This window comes from Erythrolamprus reginae, chromosome 7, assembly GCF_031021105.1.
Source record: "Erythrolamprus reginae isolate rEryReg1 chromosome 7, rEryReg1.hap1, whole genome shotgun sequence".
Lineage (NCBI taxonomy): Eukaryota > Metazoa > Chordata > Lepidosauria > Squamata > Dipsadidae > Erythrolamprus > Erythrolamprus reginae.
The window spans coordinates 83,111,460-83,128,949 of NC_091956.1; the positions used below are offsets into that span (position 1 = coordinate 83,111,460).

Consider the following 17,490-nt stretch of genomic DNA (forward strand, 5'->3'; position numbering starts at 1 on the left):
AAGAGCTTACAAAACATTTGTCAGACCAATCCTAGAATACAGCTCACCTGTATGGAACCCACATTGCATACCTGACATCAACACAATTGAGAGAGTCCAGAAATATTTCACAAGAAGAGTCCTTCTTCACTCCTCTTCTCACAACAAAATACCTTACTCCACCAGACTTGAAATTCTTGGTTTAGACAACTTACAACTCCGTCGTCTCCGTTCCGACTTAATTATAGTTCATAAAATCATATACCAAAATGTCCTACCTGTTAACGACTACTTCACCTTCAACCGCAACAACACACAAGCACGAAATCGATTTAAACTAAATGTCAACCGCTCCAAACTTGACTGCAAAAAATATGACTTCAGCAACAGAATCATCAACGCCTGGAATGCACTACCTGATTCTGTGGTTTCTACTCCTAACCCCAAAACCTTTAACCTTAGATTATCTACAATTGACCTCTCCCACTGTGCCTACCGTCCCTGTCCTATTGTCTTCTTTTGTTTCTTTTTTTCATTACTTATCTAATGTTTAATTTGTACAAATTATCACCCTATAATTGTTCGACAAAATAAATAAAAAAATAAAAAATATATACATTCTAGATAAATGGTCAAAGCAAGTTTAATGTTTCCAAATGTAAAATAATGCACTTGGGGAAAAGGAATCCTCAATCTGCATTGGCAGTTCTGTGTTAGCAAAAACTTCAGAAGAGAAGGATTTAGGGGTAGTGATTTCTGACAGTCTCAAAATGGGTGAGCAGTGTGGTCGGGCAGTAGGAAAAGCAAGTAGGATGCTTGGCTGCATAGCTAGAGGTATAACAAGCAGGAAGAGGGAGATTGTGATCCCCTTATATAGAGCGCTGGTGAGACCCCATTTGGGATACTGTGTTCAGTTCTGGAGACCTCATCTACCAAAAGATATTGACAAAATTGAACGGGTCCAAAGACGGGCTACAAGAATGGTGGAAGGTCTTAAGCATAAAACGTATCAGGAAAGACTTCATGAACTCAGTCTGTATAGTCTGGAGGACAGAAGGAAAAGGGGGGACATGATCGAAACATTTAAATATGTTAAAGGGTTAAATAAGGTCCAGGAGGGAAGTGTTTTTAATAGGAAAGTGAACACAAGAACAAGGGGACACAATCTGAAGTTAGTTGGGGGAAAGATCAAAAGCAACATGAGAAAATATTATTTCACTGAAAGAGTAGTAGATGCTTGGAACAAACTTCCAGCAGACATGGTTGGTAAATCCACAGTAACTGAATTTAAACATGCCTGGGATAAAACATAGATCCATCCTAAGATAAAAATACAGGAAATAGTATAAGGCAGACTAGATGGACCATGAGGTCTTTTTCTGCCGTCAGTTTTCTATGTTTCTATGTTTCTATTCAACATTCAGAATTTTGAGTAGGAAAAACGATATCATTTAATGATCCCATAAACCCTTGTGGAGTGGAGTCTGGGCAATTGAATGGCGCTAGCAGAGTGTTTTAATGGTCGGCTACCCTTCCTGTCGCCAATGTGGAAATTTATTCAGCAGATACATTCTCATTGTGCCCTCTACCTTGGATTGAACTCACAGCCTCCTGATTGTGTGGTGACAGCTCTTCTTCTAAGCCACAGCACCACTCCACTGTGTATTATATATGTTTCAAAAACAATCAGCAGTGTATTGATGTTGCTGAAACAAAAACAGTATTTTTTTTATCCATCTCCATTGATACTTACTGCTCGTTCCTAAGAGGATTTTAAAACCCTTACTTACTTATGTACAGTAGTAGAATTGACTACCAATCAATTACCAGTTTAAAAACATTGAAAGAAGGTTTAATGAAGTGCCCTCAATCAGCATGGAGCATAATAATTGCAAGGCTACTTCAGTTCAATCACGGCACAGTCCATAATCCAGATGTCCTTTCTACCAAGAGCAGCGACAGAACAAATCTTTCAATAAGTGCCACTCAAGGTCAAACAACAGTGGCAATCACAGGACCAGGGTTTTCAAATAGCAAAGTGTGTTTCCTCAAATAGCTATAGACATGCTTACAAGGACACGAAAATAGACTAACTATCCTGGGTCTAGAAAGCTTAGAACTACGGCGCCTAAAACACGATTTAAGTATTGCCCACAAGATCATATGCTGCAACGTCCTTCCGGTCAACGACTACTTCAGCTTCAACCGCAACAACACAAGAGCACGCAACAGATTCAAACTTAATATTAACCGCTCTAAACTTGACTGTAAAAAACATGACTTTAACAATCGAGTTGTCGAAGCGTGGAACTCTTTACCGGACTCAATAGTGTCAACCCCTAACCCCCAACATTTCTCCCTTAGACTCTCCACGATTGACCTCTCCAAGTTCCTAAGAGGCCAGTAAGGGGCGTACATAAGTGCACTGGTGTGCCTAACGTCCCCTGTCCAATTGTCTTTCCTTTATGTCATATATCATATATATTTTCTACCGCTCATATACTTTCTCTTCTATTTTACATATTATCTTTATATATATTACCCAATGTCTATTCTCTTCCATATGTATTGTGTATTGGACAAATGAATAAATAAATAAATAAAATAAAAATAACAGTCGTTTGAAGTTTCATTTGCTTCTCACTGAGCAACACAACTAGGAATTCCAAACTGAACAAGTGCTAAACCACTCAGATATTCCAACAGGAAGAGGATACTAATCTAACTGAGCCTTCCAAGTGAAGCCAAGCGATGTAACCGAGCCATGAAGTCACACTTCTGAGGTATACCACCAACTCCAGGCCACGAATCTTGACAGTTAGGACAAGGGAGATCAAAATTATATATAAAAAAATCCCACTGAGATTGCAGTTTTGAAACTGTCCTTAGGCAAGCTATCAAACGATACCAAAGGATGGCAAGGATACACATTATAAACTATAAAGTTTGTACAAAGTCAAAGATTGCGTAAAGTCGGGATCTTAAAAGGTTATTTTTCTATTTTTCCACTCTGAAATATGGTCCGGAGACCATAAATATCCAACAGTTTCCAACAATTCATATCACCCTAGGGTGATACAGAAGTGGCCTATGCAGATATTGCCTGGCATTGATCTTTTATGTTTTGTGGGGCTTTGGGGAGAAAGAATATCTGTTCTCTTCCCTGGTTATGTGAATGGATTTTTATCCTCTCCTAGGAAAAATAAACCCTGTTATTTCAAGACACTGTTGGGCTTAAGGGGAATCCTCTGATCAGAAGGAAAGTATCTCCTTGACATGCTTTGATTTCTTTCAGTTGTCTTCACTACTGGTGCTAGGCAGGAAAAGGTTGAAGGATCCAAATCCCGTGCTCTATAGCAGTGTTTCCCAACCTTTTTTGAGCCGCGGCACATTATTCACATTTACAAAAACCTGGGGAACATTAAGGGGGGGGGAGCTAAAAAAAGTTTGGACAAAAAAAATATCTTTCTTCCTCCCTTTCGCTCTATTTCTCTCTCCATCCCTTTCTTTCTCTCTTCCTTCTTCCCTCTCTTTTTTGCTTTCTTTCTCTCTCCCTCCTTCCCTCCATGTCTTTCTCTCTCCCTCCTTCCCCCCTCTGAGCTTCGCTTTGCGGCACACCTGACCATGTCTCGCGGCACACTGATTGAAAAACACTACTCTATGGGTCTCTTAAAGGAAGGTCAGGTTGTTGTTGTTGTCATTATTATTTAAATTTATAAGCCACTGGCTCCAGCATCTTTGGGTGGTTTACAAATGATTTGCAACATGGAAACAAGACAAATTTTAAAAAATAGCAGTAGCAGATGGCTTTACAGTGCCTTACAGCCCTCTCTAAGTGCTGCGGGGGGGGGGGGAGGCGATGGAGGTCAGGGGTTTTCAAGCAGCCGCCTTCCCCCCTACACACACACTTAGCCATGGCGCACTTAGCTGTGACTTTCAGTGGACAATTTTTCAATCGCCAATCGCCTTTTCCTGAATTTCGCGTCCACTCACCGCGGAGGAGGAGGTGGGGAGGAGGAGGTGGAGAGGCAAGGGGGCGGGGAGGAAAGCGGGCCTGCAATTGGCCAATTGCAGGCCTGCTTTCCTCCCCACCCCCTTTCCTCTCCACCTTCTCCTTGCTCAGCAGCCGACCGCGGTGAGTGGACAGGAGATTCGGGAGTTTATTATATCCATCAGTAAAATCTTGTGAGCTGCTGCGGGCTGGTTAAAAGACCTTATCGGGCCGCATGCGGCCCGCGGGCCGTAGTTTGGGGACCGCTGGTTTACAGAGTCAGCATATTGCCCCCAACAATTTGGGTCCTCATTTTACCAACCTCGGAGGGATGGAAGGCTGAGTCAACCTTGAGTCTGGTGAAACTGAATCTGCCAAATGGCTGGTACCTGGTGATCAGCAGAAGTAGCCGGCAGTTTTTCACTTTAACTACTACACCACTTTGGCTCATGAAATAAAAATGGTAGAGATAATAGAATAACAAATCAGATGGGGGGAAAAAAACCCTAAGTTAAATTATCATCACTAGAAACTCAAAGCAACCTATGGAATGTCTGTCTTCCCATTTTCCTACAACAGTTTAGGGCAGAGGTCTTCAAACTTGGCAGTTTTGAGACTTGTGGACTTCAACTCCTAGAATTCTCCAGCCCACATAGCTGGCTGGAGAATTCTGAGAGTTGAAGTCCACAAGTCTTAAAGTTGCCAAGTTTGGGGACTCCTGGTTTAGGGGATATTTAAGACAATTTGCCAAGGATTCTGATAAATTTGGCAGCATCACCAAATGCCTTATAATTTTCAATCTCTTATTATACATATATCCCCCTTTCATTTGTATTTATGAAGTTGCAAATAAATAACAATAACTTCAGAAAAGAAGAATCAGCAGATATAAAAGAGAATACCCTTCATCACTGCATTTTTTACAAAACGGTAGAATGCTAAAACGAAGAGGGATGTATTGTGTTTGTTTTGTTTCCTTTTTCTTTGTTTTGCTTTCTGAAACCATGCTAACATTTATTTTTTTCCTGTCGTTGTTTATCTGTAATCTTGTTAGACTTGTCCTTTAAAGTCATAATGTAAGATTGGCCGGGGGGGGAGAGGGGGGGCTTACTGCTGCATGAAAAATAAACACAGATACACAGAGACGCAGAGAGCAAATGTCAAATGCCATCTAACGATGTCAAAACATTATGACATTTTCTATTGACATATTCACTAATGAATAAACTCTCACTTTGGAATTCAAAAAAGAAAGTAAACATTCCTTCTGTAGGTAGCAATAGTACTTAGACCAGTGATGGCAAACCTATGGCACATGAAGCCATATCGTTGGGCACGTAAGCTCAGGTCTGGCACGCCGAAATGTATAATATTTCGCTCTATTAAACTGATAGTGAAATATGTAATATGTATGACATATCACATCTATTAAATATCTATTAAATGGGATAGGGAAATATTTTATCTATCAATCTAAATCTAAATCTAAATTAAATCCAAATCCACACACATACACAAACAATTTTTAAATATATTAAAATATACAGAACAAAAGGAGGTGGGAAAAAAGAAACAGAGAAATGAAATATATGTATATATACATGACAGTCTTGGTATATTCGGGTTTCTTCCCGTGTAGGATTCAGAAATTTCTGGCGACGTTTCGATGAGGTCCCACTCGTCATCTTCAGGCTGGTGCTTCTGTCCTTGTTCTAGGGTGAATACAAGGACAGAAGCACCAGCCTGAAGATGACGAGTGGGACCTCGTCGAAACGTCGCCAGAAATTTCTGAATCCTACACGGGAAGAAACCCGAATATACCAAGACCGTTATACCTGTACCCGTGAAAATCTAAGAAAACATATATATATATATGTCACATGTTTTTTTTGCTGAATTTGAAAATTAAGGGAGACTAGGATAGATCTATTTCGGCCTTATTTTGGCCTCATCAGCTAGCCATACCCACTGGGACTTGAACCTGCAACCTTTGCCTTGTAAGGCAGAGAATTATCCTCTAGGCTACAGTATCCAATCCCTTCAGCTCTGCACCAGGGAAGGGTTACATATTTTTGTGTCGAATCATATATATAATGTCTTCTGTCCTTTCTATCAAGCAATTATCATCCTAATCTTTCCCCATCTTCTTTGTCCATAAAAAAAGGTTTCTTAATATCCATGATCAGGCACGGGGTGGATTCTACTTACCTTCCCTACCAATTCGCAAACACAAGGAATGTGATGCTGGACACATTTTCCTCATTAGCAACAGATAACGCGAATCCGGGATGCCAGCCAGAATAAAGTCATAAATCTCCACTACTGATGTTTCTTCTTCTAGACTAATTACTCACACAGTTCAGAAGCATTTTACAGCTCAAGCCAAAAGCAGGAACCCATAATCCAAGGGAATAGGAAAGTCCTTCAGTTCCCAGTCTCTGGCATCCATTGATGAATGTTACTTTCCACCCCCCCTTTCCCATCAGACTTTTCTTTATATACTCCCAAGGTGTGGCCAAATGTCCCATAGATCTAATCAATGCCAAGAACATCTTCTAGAGAGATATTCATGCCTGGATCTCATCCTCCTTATTCTTGCATGCAACAAGGGGTCCTGATCATCAAAGTCCCCATCGTCCTCTGACTCAATACCCTAACTAGGGGTTCTACAGCCACTGGTGGTTCCTCTGTCTCTGACTCTCCCCTACTCTCTCTCTCAAACTTAAATGGCAAGAATAATGGGCCTGCGATGCCAGTACATCTCCATCTCCTGGTCCTTGAAATCCGTGACCAGCTGAGCCAGATGTGGACCACTCACAACATAATCAAAAGTTTTATTTTTATTTCCTTTGCAGATTAATCTGAAGAAAAGCTAAAAAAAATCAAGCTCTAAGATGAACCAAGTTTGTTTTCTATTTTTTCTAGGGAGTGAAACAATTTAAACAGGGAAAGAGCTGTTAATTTAATCCTTATGCAAATCACATTTATTTGTTTTTATTATTATATAAAACTTAAAGAAGACAACCCACAGAGAAATTCACCATACATTTAATATCAATATGGTTTTTAAAAAACAACAACAACAGATGTCACCAATTATAGCAATTTCTCAAAATATGTACCTTTATTCCTAAGGAAACAAGAAGCTAAAATACAGAAATACTAAATTTTCTACTTGGTTTCCCACTTGATAATTAACATTTTGAAACAGACGCGCATCCTCTCAGTTCAAGACTTCATGTCATGTCAATGTAAAATATCTTGGGGGGAGGGGACATAATTACTATATAATAGCAGTCTTCACCACATCTTGCCAAAAACTACTCATAAGGGCCATATTTACACAGATGGAGCTGTGTGAAAAATTTAATGATATTTTGATCAACTTATCAAGAACAACAAACATCCAAAACACATTTCAAAGCAGCCTTTAATCTTTTTTTCCCTAAAACAATTTTTACGGTCATTTATTGCAATTGTTTCATGGCCGAAATGTTCTTTAATGTTGTTGAAACATTTCCAAAAAAGACAAGGAAAGAACTTTACCTTGCGGATTCCTCTGCTCAGTTCCTCCCCGTAGTTCGTCCCTAGGATCTCAAACAAAACATTGGGGTTCCCTCCATTGTCTGCAAACTCCAAGTCTCCAGTCAAGCCATTTACTACACCCTTAAAAACAAGGAAAATACATTTAGATGTATACTTCATTTCAAATATTTATTTATTTATTTTATTTTTTATTTATTGGATTTGTATGCCCCCTCTCTCCGGAGACTCGGGGCGGCTAACAGCAATAATAAGACAGTGTACAATAATAATCCAATACTAAAAACGATTAAAAAACCCATTAATATAAAAACCAAACATACATACAGACATACCATGCATAAAATTGTAAAGGCCTAGGGGGAAAGAGTATCTCAATTCCCCCATGCCTGACGGCAGAGGTGGGTTTTAAGTAGCTTACAAAAGGCAAGGAGGGTGGGGGCAATTCTAATTTCTGGGGGAGTTGGTTCCAGAGGGCTGGGGCCGCCACAGAAAAGGCTCTTCCCCTGGGTCCCACCAAGCGGCATTGTTTAGTTGACAGGACCCGGATGAACTTTACTCACAACAAAATATAGACATTCAACATTCATTATTCAAAATGTTTTATTCATCTATGAACTCTTCCTAACTACAAAAAGTAGAATAACAATTTGGAAGAAATTTAAAACAACAATTTTAATACATTGGTTATTCCTTTCATTTACTTCTTTATGCTTCCTGAAAAGAACCCTGTGCAAACACTTACAAAGATAAGGTGTTTGTCTGTCTCTCTCTCTCTGTGTGTGTGTGTGTGTGTGTGTGTGTGTGTGTGCAATTTCTATAGCAGCTTACATCTAAATGTTAACTTTTTAGTACTGGATCTGATCAGTCGTGTGTAACACAAGCAATTGTTGAAGGCTCTGCAGAAAACAACATTTGATTAAGTTTATGAAAGGATCACATTATATGAATATTATAAATATGAATATTTTGCCAAGCTGGTAGAAAGATGCACGTCCTCTGGTAGGTTAGCTATAAGGGCAGTTTGTATTTGGAAAGGGAATAATTTTAAAAGGATTGCAACACCAACCTTTGAACTAGATCTGTCAACTATTTAAATGTGTTTCACATGGTATAAAAGAGACTATTGAACAGTCTTTGAGAAAAAAGTAAAAAATATTAGGGAAAAAATTATCTTCCTAAAATGACCCAGGATAGATAGAGAGATATTTGCAACTTTGCATTTTGTACTTAAATGTTATATTTCCTTTTTTTGTAATTAGGAGTTCAGATTTTCAAAAAAAGATGGGATATAATCATTTTAAAAGTTAAAACAAAGAGGAGGGGCTCCTGAAAGCTTTTTATTTAGTATGTTTTTATCAGATAAGAAAATTCCATATATAAATAATGTTAGCCATGTAAGATGTGATTTTTTTTAATGTATGTTTTTACTGTAGGGTGCAGAAATTTTTTTTAAAAAATCCAAAAAACCCTTAGATAACCATTGGCTTTTATAATTTTTTAAATATATTCCACTGAACTTTTAATTTAACATGTATTAAAATGCATCGAGGCATACCGAAATAAACGCAATTTGAAATAATGGACTTTGAGGGGGAAAATGCATTTGGACACACCGAATTTGAGATGGAAAACTGATTGCATATTTAAACATATATACATTAGCCGCGAATGAATGTTTCCCATTCAGAAGGGCACGGGGTTTTTCTTAAAACATTTGCCACCATTAAACCCCCACATTTGCAGTCCAAATCAATTATCCTTCCAATTGCTTAAATCATACTGCATTTCCATCCTCGAGAGCTGCAATTACTGAATTTCAATTGCTTATCTAGGGGCATTCCAGTCGCGTGTGGCATGTTTCCATTTTATTTTCATGGTTCCAGATTGTACCTTAGTCAACCATACTGCCCAGCCATGTGGAAATTACAGATTCTCCTTGCTAAAGAGCTACATGAATATTAAACATGGGTGATCTCTCCATGATTGCATTTGGAGCAAGACTGGTAGTTTCTACCAGTGAGGAATTAAAAACAAAACAAGAAATTTAGAGGAATTCAACAGCTGGAGTCACCTGTATGTGCTATGCTTTATAGCAGTGTTTCCCAACCTTGGCAACATGAAGATATTTGGACTTATTTATTTTGTCCAATACATAATACACATTGAAGAAAAAGATATGTAATAATATAAGTAAAGAAAAGAATAGAAGAAAAAAATATAAAAGTATAGGTGAACATATTTGAAAGGAAGAAAAGATAAATGAGATAAGGAGAGACAATTGGACAGGGGATGGAAGGCACACTGGTGCACTTATGCACGCCCCTTACTGACCTCTAAGGAACCTGGAGAGGTCAATCGTGGATAGTCTAAGGGAAAAATGTTGGGGGTTAGGGATTGACACTCCTGAGTCAGGTAATGAGTTCCACGCTTCGACAACTCGGTTGCTGAAGTCATATTTTTTACAGTCAAGTTTGGAGTGGTTAATATTAAGTTTGAATCTGTTGCGTGCTCTTGTGTTGTTGCGGTTGAAGCTAAAGTAGTCATTGACAGGTAGAACGTTACAGCATATGATCTTGTGGGCAATACTTAGATCGTGTTTTAGGCGACGTAGTTCTAAGCTTTCTAGACCTAGGATTGATAGTCTGCTTTCGTAGGGTATTCTGTTTCGAGTGGAGGAGTGAAGGGCTCTTCTGGTGAAATATCTTTGGACATTTTCAAGGGTGTTGATGTCCGAGATGTGATATGGGTTCCAGACAGATGAACTGTATTCAAGGATGGGTATGGCAAAAGTTTTGTAGGCTCTGGTGAGTATTGTGAGATTGCCAGAGCAGAAGCTGTGTAGGATCAGGTTAACAACTCTAGAGGCCTTTTTGTCGATATTGTTGCAGTGGGCTTTGGCACTTAAATCTTTTGTTATTAGTATACCGAGGTCTTTTACTGAGTAGGGGTTGGCTGTGAGATTTTGTTTATTCAGTTTATATATGAGGTTCGGATTCTTTTTGCCGATGTGGAGGGTAGAACATTTGCTGGTTGATATTTGAAGTTGCCATGTGCTAGACCAATGTGAAATAAAGTCGAGGTCTTTTTGGAGAGTAGATGTGTTGTCCGTGGTGTTGAATGCTGGCCATAGTTCCCTCTAAACTGAGCAGTGAGCAATCGCTCACTTAAAAATCATCATCAACTCAGAGTTTTCCAAACCTGCCCAGAAGCCGAGAGGGAAAGAGTGAGAGGGAAGGAGAGAGAGAGGAAGAGTGAGAAACAGATAGAAAAAAGAGAGAAAGGAAAAGAGAAAGAAAAAGAATGGGAGTAAGGAAGAGAGAAAGAAAATCAAAATCTAGTTTGAAACTAGCTCAACTATTTAAGTGGCATTTTGATATTGATAGAGTTGCCCTATTATGAGCTCACTGTTATAGACACACAGTACAGTATTTTATTTTGAAATTCTCTGAGGCAAAACAGGGTGGGTTTTTTATTTGTTTGTTTGTTTGTTTATTTATTTATTTATTATTTCTGTGCCACCCAGTCCCGAAGGGACTGCCGCTCAGACACTATACTTTTCCGCCCACCCCCCCAAAAAAAATTAGAGGGAACACTGATGCTGGCTGGGGAATTCTGGGAGTTGAAGTCCAAATATCTTCACGTTGCCAAGGTTGGGAAACACTGCTTTATAGAGAGGAGAAGAGGTCATGGCCATTCCTGCAGACTTTTATCTGTCAAACTGCAGAGGGGAAATTAGCCACAGAACTATCTGAAGGCCTGAATCTTCAGAAACTCCAATTGTTATTTATGCGGTACAGGTGCTGTGTGTTTCTGACAAACTAAAAATTGAAGGAAAAGCATTAAAAACCCAAAGCCCAGAGGTAATAGCCTGAAACCAGAAAAGAGATTAGAAATTGATTATTCCCACTTAGAAGTGAGAAGGAAAGCGAAGGTTAGAACCTGGGCAAATCTTTTTTTCTGAACTTTCGGGCCACTGAAGCTCAAGACTTAAGAGCTGGTTTTATCTATCAAGCACAATTTAGCTCCCCAGAGTAATTTAAGAAGCAAAATCATTGAAGATTTATTGTTTTTAATAAATGGTCGATGGACAGACAGACAAGCACACAATCCAATGTTTGTGATATTCTGAAAACATTTCCATTAGTATTGACTATAGTAGAGCTTATCTGGATAATATGTTTTCATAAAAATCAATGCCTTTCTAATCTTTACTAAATCTTGCTAGATATACACATGTAATAGAAATTGGGGTGAGAAGAAATGACGATGTTAGTAGTGGTCACCTTACATCAAAAACATCATCAAAAAAGCACAACAAAGAATGTTCTTTCTGCGCCAGCTCAGGAATCTCAAACTGCCCAAGAAGCTGCTGATCCAGTTCTACAGAGGAATCATTGAGTCTGTCATCTGCACCTCTATCACTGTCTGGTTTGGTGCTGCAACCCAACAGGACCGACACAGACTTCAGAGGAGAATCAGAACTGCAGAAAAAACAATTGCTGCCAACCTGCCTTCCATTGAGGACCTGTATACTGCACAAGTCAAAAAGAGGGCGGGGAAAATATTTACTGACCTCTCGCATCCTGGACACAAACTGTTTCAACTCCTACCCTCAAAACATCACCACAGAGCACTGCACACCAAGACAACTAGACGCAAGAAGAGTTTTTCCCCGAATGCCATCACTCTGCTAAACCAATAATTCCCTCAATGCTGTCAGACTTTTTACTAAATCTGCACTTCTATTTCTATTAGTTTTTTTCATCATTCCTATCATCCTTTTCCTCCCACTTAGGACTGTATGACTGTAACTTGTTGCTTGTATCCTAAGATTTTTATTAATATTGATTGTTTCTTCATTGCTTATTTGACCCCTATGACAATCGTTAAGTGTTGTACCACATGATTCTTGACAAATGTCTCTTTTTCTTTTATGTACAATGAGAGCATAGGCACCAAGACAAATTCCTTGTGTGTCCAATCACACTTGGCCAATAAAATTCTATTGTATTCTATTCTACTATACTCTACACTACTCTACACCACTCTATTCTATTCTATTCTACTCTACACTACTCTATTCTACTCTACTCTACACTACTCTATTCTACCCTACTCTATTCTACTCTACACTACTCTATTCTACTCTATTCTACTCTACACTACTCTACTCTACACTACTCTATTCTATTCTACTCTACACTACTCTACACTCCTCTACTCTACACTCCTCTACTCTGCTCTACACTACTCTACTCTATTCTACTCTACACTACTCTATTCTATTCTAGTCTACTCTATTCTACTCTACTCTATTCTATTCTACTCTACACTACTCTACTCTACACTACTCTACTCTACTCTATTATATTCAATTCAATTCTATTCTACTCTACTCTACTCTACACTACTCTACTCTACACTACTCTACTCTATTCTACTCTACTTTACTCTACACTACTCTACTCTACACTACACTACTCTACTCTACTCTATTCTAGTACAAACAGTAGAACAAGTGTGATAGGGTCATCTGAAAAGACCAAATCATGCTTTGGATACTTTGGACAAGACAAAACACAGTGGCTTTTCATATTTAGATGCCAAGCATTAGCCTCGAAAGGGTGGAGGATAAATGTAGAAACCCCTCATTCTTCAAAACGGTTAAGGTCACCTTCTACTCAATAGAGAAACAGGGAATAAATATCTCAGGCTAAAAGAAAGAAGGAGGGGGGGGGGGGCGGAAAAGGAGACAGCTCTCAAGCTGTGGCAATTTCGCCCCACTCTCTCTAATTGAAGAGCGCCATCAAAATGAGTCAGAAAAAGACATTTCAATGTACAGCCATTTTGATACAAGCCACTTTGATCAATTGCAGTGTTTCCGTTCTTTCTCACACGTAGAGAAAGGAAAGGAGTATGGGTGCACTCACTTACTCTATCTCTTGATTCTAAGTCTGGAAGGAAATTTTTTTTTTCCAGAAAGGAAAATGATAATTCATGATGAGGCAGAGTTGGTATTTTATTTTATTTTTATTTATTTATTTATTTTGTCCAATACACAATGAGAGTTTTAATGGGTGTATATATATATATATATATATATATATATGAAAATTTACGAAAACAAATATATATATATATATACACACACACACACACACACACACACACATAGTCAAATACATGATGAAGGTTATAGAGGAGATACTCATAGTAAAATACATCTAAGAAAGAATAGAAAAGAAGATATAGTAATAGAACATATCAATGAAAGAATAGAAGAAGTGGTATAGGAATAGAAGAAAGGAATAGGAGATAAAGGTAAAGGAATTCATCCATGAAAGCTGAGCTACTTGGACTCTTGTTCAAGAATTCAAAAGCATATGAAGCAATGAAAACAATATGAAGATTATACCATGGAATAAATATAGAGGAAATTAAAGGAAAGGTAGAGAAATGGATATTAACACTCTATGTATAAAGCATAATGCTTTATTTTGTTTTGATTGTATATATGTATGTTTCTTTTTTCTTTTTCTTCTCTTTTTTATAGAACATAGAAACATAGAAGGCTGACGGCAGAAAAAGACCTCATGGTCCATCTACTCTGCCCTTATACTATTTCCTGTATTTTATCTTACAATGGATATATGTTTATCCCAGGCATGTTTCAATTCAGTTCCTGTGGATTTATCTACCACGTCTGCTGGAAGTTTGTTCCAAGGATCTACTACTCTTTCAGTCAAATAATATTTCCTCATGTTACTTTTGATCTTTCCCCCAACTAACTTCAGATTGTGTCCCCTTGTTCTTGTGTTCACTTTCCTATTAAAAACACATTAGATGGGCAAAAATCCCTTATTTTTCTTTCTTCTGTCAATGTCGTGTTGTTTCTTTTTCTAATGTAAATAATTAATAACGATATTTTTTTTTAAAAAAGAAAACAATATGAAGCTGGCTTATCCCCAGTGAAAGGCTACCAAAATTTTTACTTTGAAATTCTCTGTTTTTTGGAAGGTTGAGAAGCAGGAATGGGGAAAAAAATGAAAAACCTTGAGGCTCAGCCTGATTACAAAATCTCTTTGTGAATAATCAGTTCAGAACTTCAGGCCAAAATAGTCTCTTTCTTTTCCAGCAGGGCATCAAAGAGGAAATCCAGACAGAAAGGCAGAGGATGAGGAACGAGAGGGCAAAAGAAGAAGAAAGCAGAGGTGCCTCAAAAGGAGGGATGAGTCCGAGGGAAAGAAAGAGAAAAGATAAAAGCAAAAAGAAAGCTGAATCGTTTGCCATCTTAATTCACTAACTTCACCAGAAGAGCCCTTCACTTCTCCACTCGAAACAGAAGACCCTATGAGACTAGACTTTCAATCCTGGGCCTAGAAAGCTTAGAACTAAGACGCCTTAAACAAGATCTAAGTATTGCCCACAAGATCATATGCTGCAACGTCCTACCTGTCGGCGACTACTTCAGCTTCAACCACAACAACACAAGAGCACACAACAGATTTAAACTTAATATTAACCGCTCCAAACTTGACTGTACAAAATATGACTTCAGTAACCGAGTTGTCGAAGCGTGGAACTCATTACCGGACTCCATAGTGTCATCCCCAAACCCCCAACACTTTACCCTTAGATTATCCACAGTTGACCTCTCCAGATTCCTAAGAGGTCAGTAAGGGGCGAGTACAAGTGCACTAGAGTGCCTTCTGTCCCCTGTCCTATTGCTCTCCTATATCTCCTATTCCTTTCTTCTATTCCTATATCTCTTCTTCTATTCTTTCATTGATATGTTCTATTACTATACCTTCTTTTCTATTCTTTCTTAGATATATTTTACTATGAGTATCTCCTCTATAACCTTCATCATGTATTTTACTATGTGTATATATATACCCACTAAAACTCTCATTGTGTATTGGACAAAATAAATAAATAAATAAACAAACAAACAAATAATATATATAAAACAAACAAACAAACAAACAAACAAACATATAAATAATTGGGGGCTTGATCCAGAGGTGGAATTCACTTAACTTCCCTACCTGCTTACAGATGTGCGTGCACATGCCTCCTCCGTGCATGTTCTTGGCCTTCTGCGCATGCACAGAGTCTTGAAAACGTGAATAAATGGGACATCATTACATCTCGGCAAGTGGGCGGGGCCCGAACCAGATACAACCAGAAGAATACCACCTCTGGCTTGATCCTATCGATTGGTCTTTTCATATTTGAACACTCCCGGCATGCAAGATCAGACATACGAGGGTCGCCCAGAAAGTAATGCACCATATTTTTTTTCTCAGCCTACAGTAATGGTATGAACGCGAAACTTTAGATATATATTATTTGAATTGTCAGGAGTGTGTGTGTAAATTTTGTGTTTCTTCAGACAGATAGAGTAGCTGCAGCAGTGTATCGAAATGGCGTCTGTACGTGACAAGCAGCATGTCATCATTGAATTTCTCACTGCGGAGAAAGAAACTGTTGGGAACATTCACAAATGTTTGTGTACAGTCTATGGAGAATCTGCTAGCTAGATAGCTAGATGGTCATTAGGCACTTCTATGGGATAGTAACATAGCAATCTGCCTTGTGTGCCTTGTGAATGATCTGCACAGGTCTAATTTATATATATTAGACCAGTGCAGACAATTCATGAGGCATACAGTATTCCTATACTGACTCTCCTATAGGAATGTCTACGCACACACACACACAAAGTTATAAAAGAGAACTGAACCACTTCTGAATTCCCCAACCGTGTAGAAAAAGGCAGGTATCTTAACAAAACCCATATACATTTCATCAACAAATGCAGCCCATTAACTCTATAAAAACCCGACCTCCTGCTGAAACCCAAGCGTCATGGCTTAAAGTACCTTCTTGATTGTATCCAGCATAGACCTCCCTCCTTGCCAGGGTTTTGAGTTCTTCCTAATGCAAGTCAAGCTGGCCATGCTGTGCCACTTTCGGTCCTCCAGCTTCTTATGAAACGCGTTTGCCAGCAACAACACGGTATCGTATATATAAAGGTTGGTAATCTGTCAAAGAGATTAAGAATTGATTATAAGTAACTAGCACCCACATGCTGGCAGAATTCAGAGGTATTTTGTCTTAGCTGTCACCATTCAAGCTTTCAGGAGCTTAAATGCAATACCACCACAATGGATTGCCTCGCATTTTACAAACCGCTCGGGCCCAGAGGCTGTTACGTGATTGCTAGTTAATTCAGTTTGCATTTCATAAGTCGAGGCATGTTCCTGGCTGCAGCTTGAAATGTTACATTTTTCAAATCCAAGGGTTATTTCAATGCATGTCAAGGCTTTAATGGTGTCTTGATAAGGTCTGGTGTTCGTATATGCATGAATGAACAACTGCAGACAGCTTGTTTTTCCAGGTATAAATCCTAATTGCACCAGGACATTCTTCTGATTTCCAAATACAGTGATACCTCATCTTACAAACCCCTCGCCATACAAACTTTTCGAGATACAAACCTGGGGTTTAAGATTTTTTTGCCTCTTCTCCCAAACTATTTACATCTTACAAACCCAAGCCGCCGCCACTGGGATGCCCTGCCTCCGGACTTATGTTGCCAGGGAAGCGCCCATTTTTGCGCTGCTGGGATTCCCCTGAGGCTCCCTTCCATGGGAACCACCACTTCCGGACTTCCATGTTTTTGTGATGCTGCAGGGGAATCCCAGCAGTGCAAAAATGGCCGCTTCTCTGGCAACGGAAGTCCAGAGGTGGGGTTTCCAGCGAGGGGAGCCTCAGCGAAATCGCAGCATCACAAAAACACGGAAGTCCGGAGGTGGGGTTTCGAGGACTTCCGTGTTTTTGCGATGCTGCAATTTCGCTGAGGCTCCCCTGGCTGGAAACCCCACCTCCGGACTTCCATTGCCAGCGAAGCACCCGTTTTTGTGCTGCTGGGATTCCCCTGCAGCATCAAAAAACACGGAAGTCCGGAG

At 39.1% G+C, this 17,490-nt stretch overlaps 1 protein-coding gene across 1 annotated transcript in view; it reads right to left on the reverse strand.

Annotated features, from left to right (window-relative positions):
- The window catches only part of GRID2 (glutamate ionotropic receptor delta type subunit 2), a 616,736-nt gene that overhangs the window by 273,809 nt on the left and 325,437 nt on the right, over positions 1–17,490 (reverse strand). The window contains exons 6-7 of the mRNA XM_070756691.1: positions 16,402–16,563; positions 7,517–7,636 (exon numbers count right to left, since the gene is read on the reverse strand). Of these exons, the coding sequence (XP_070612792.1) occupies positions 7,517–7,636; positions 16,402–16,563 (282 nt within the window). The remainder of the gene's footprint in view (positions 1–7,516; positions 7,637–16,401; positions 16,564–17,490) is intronic.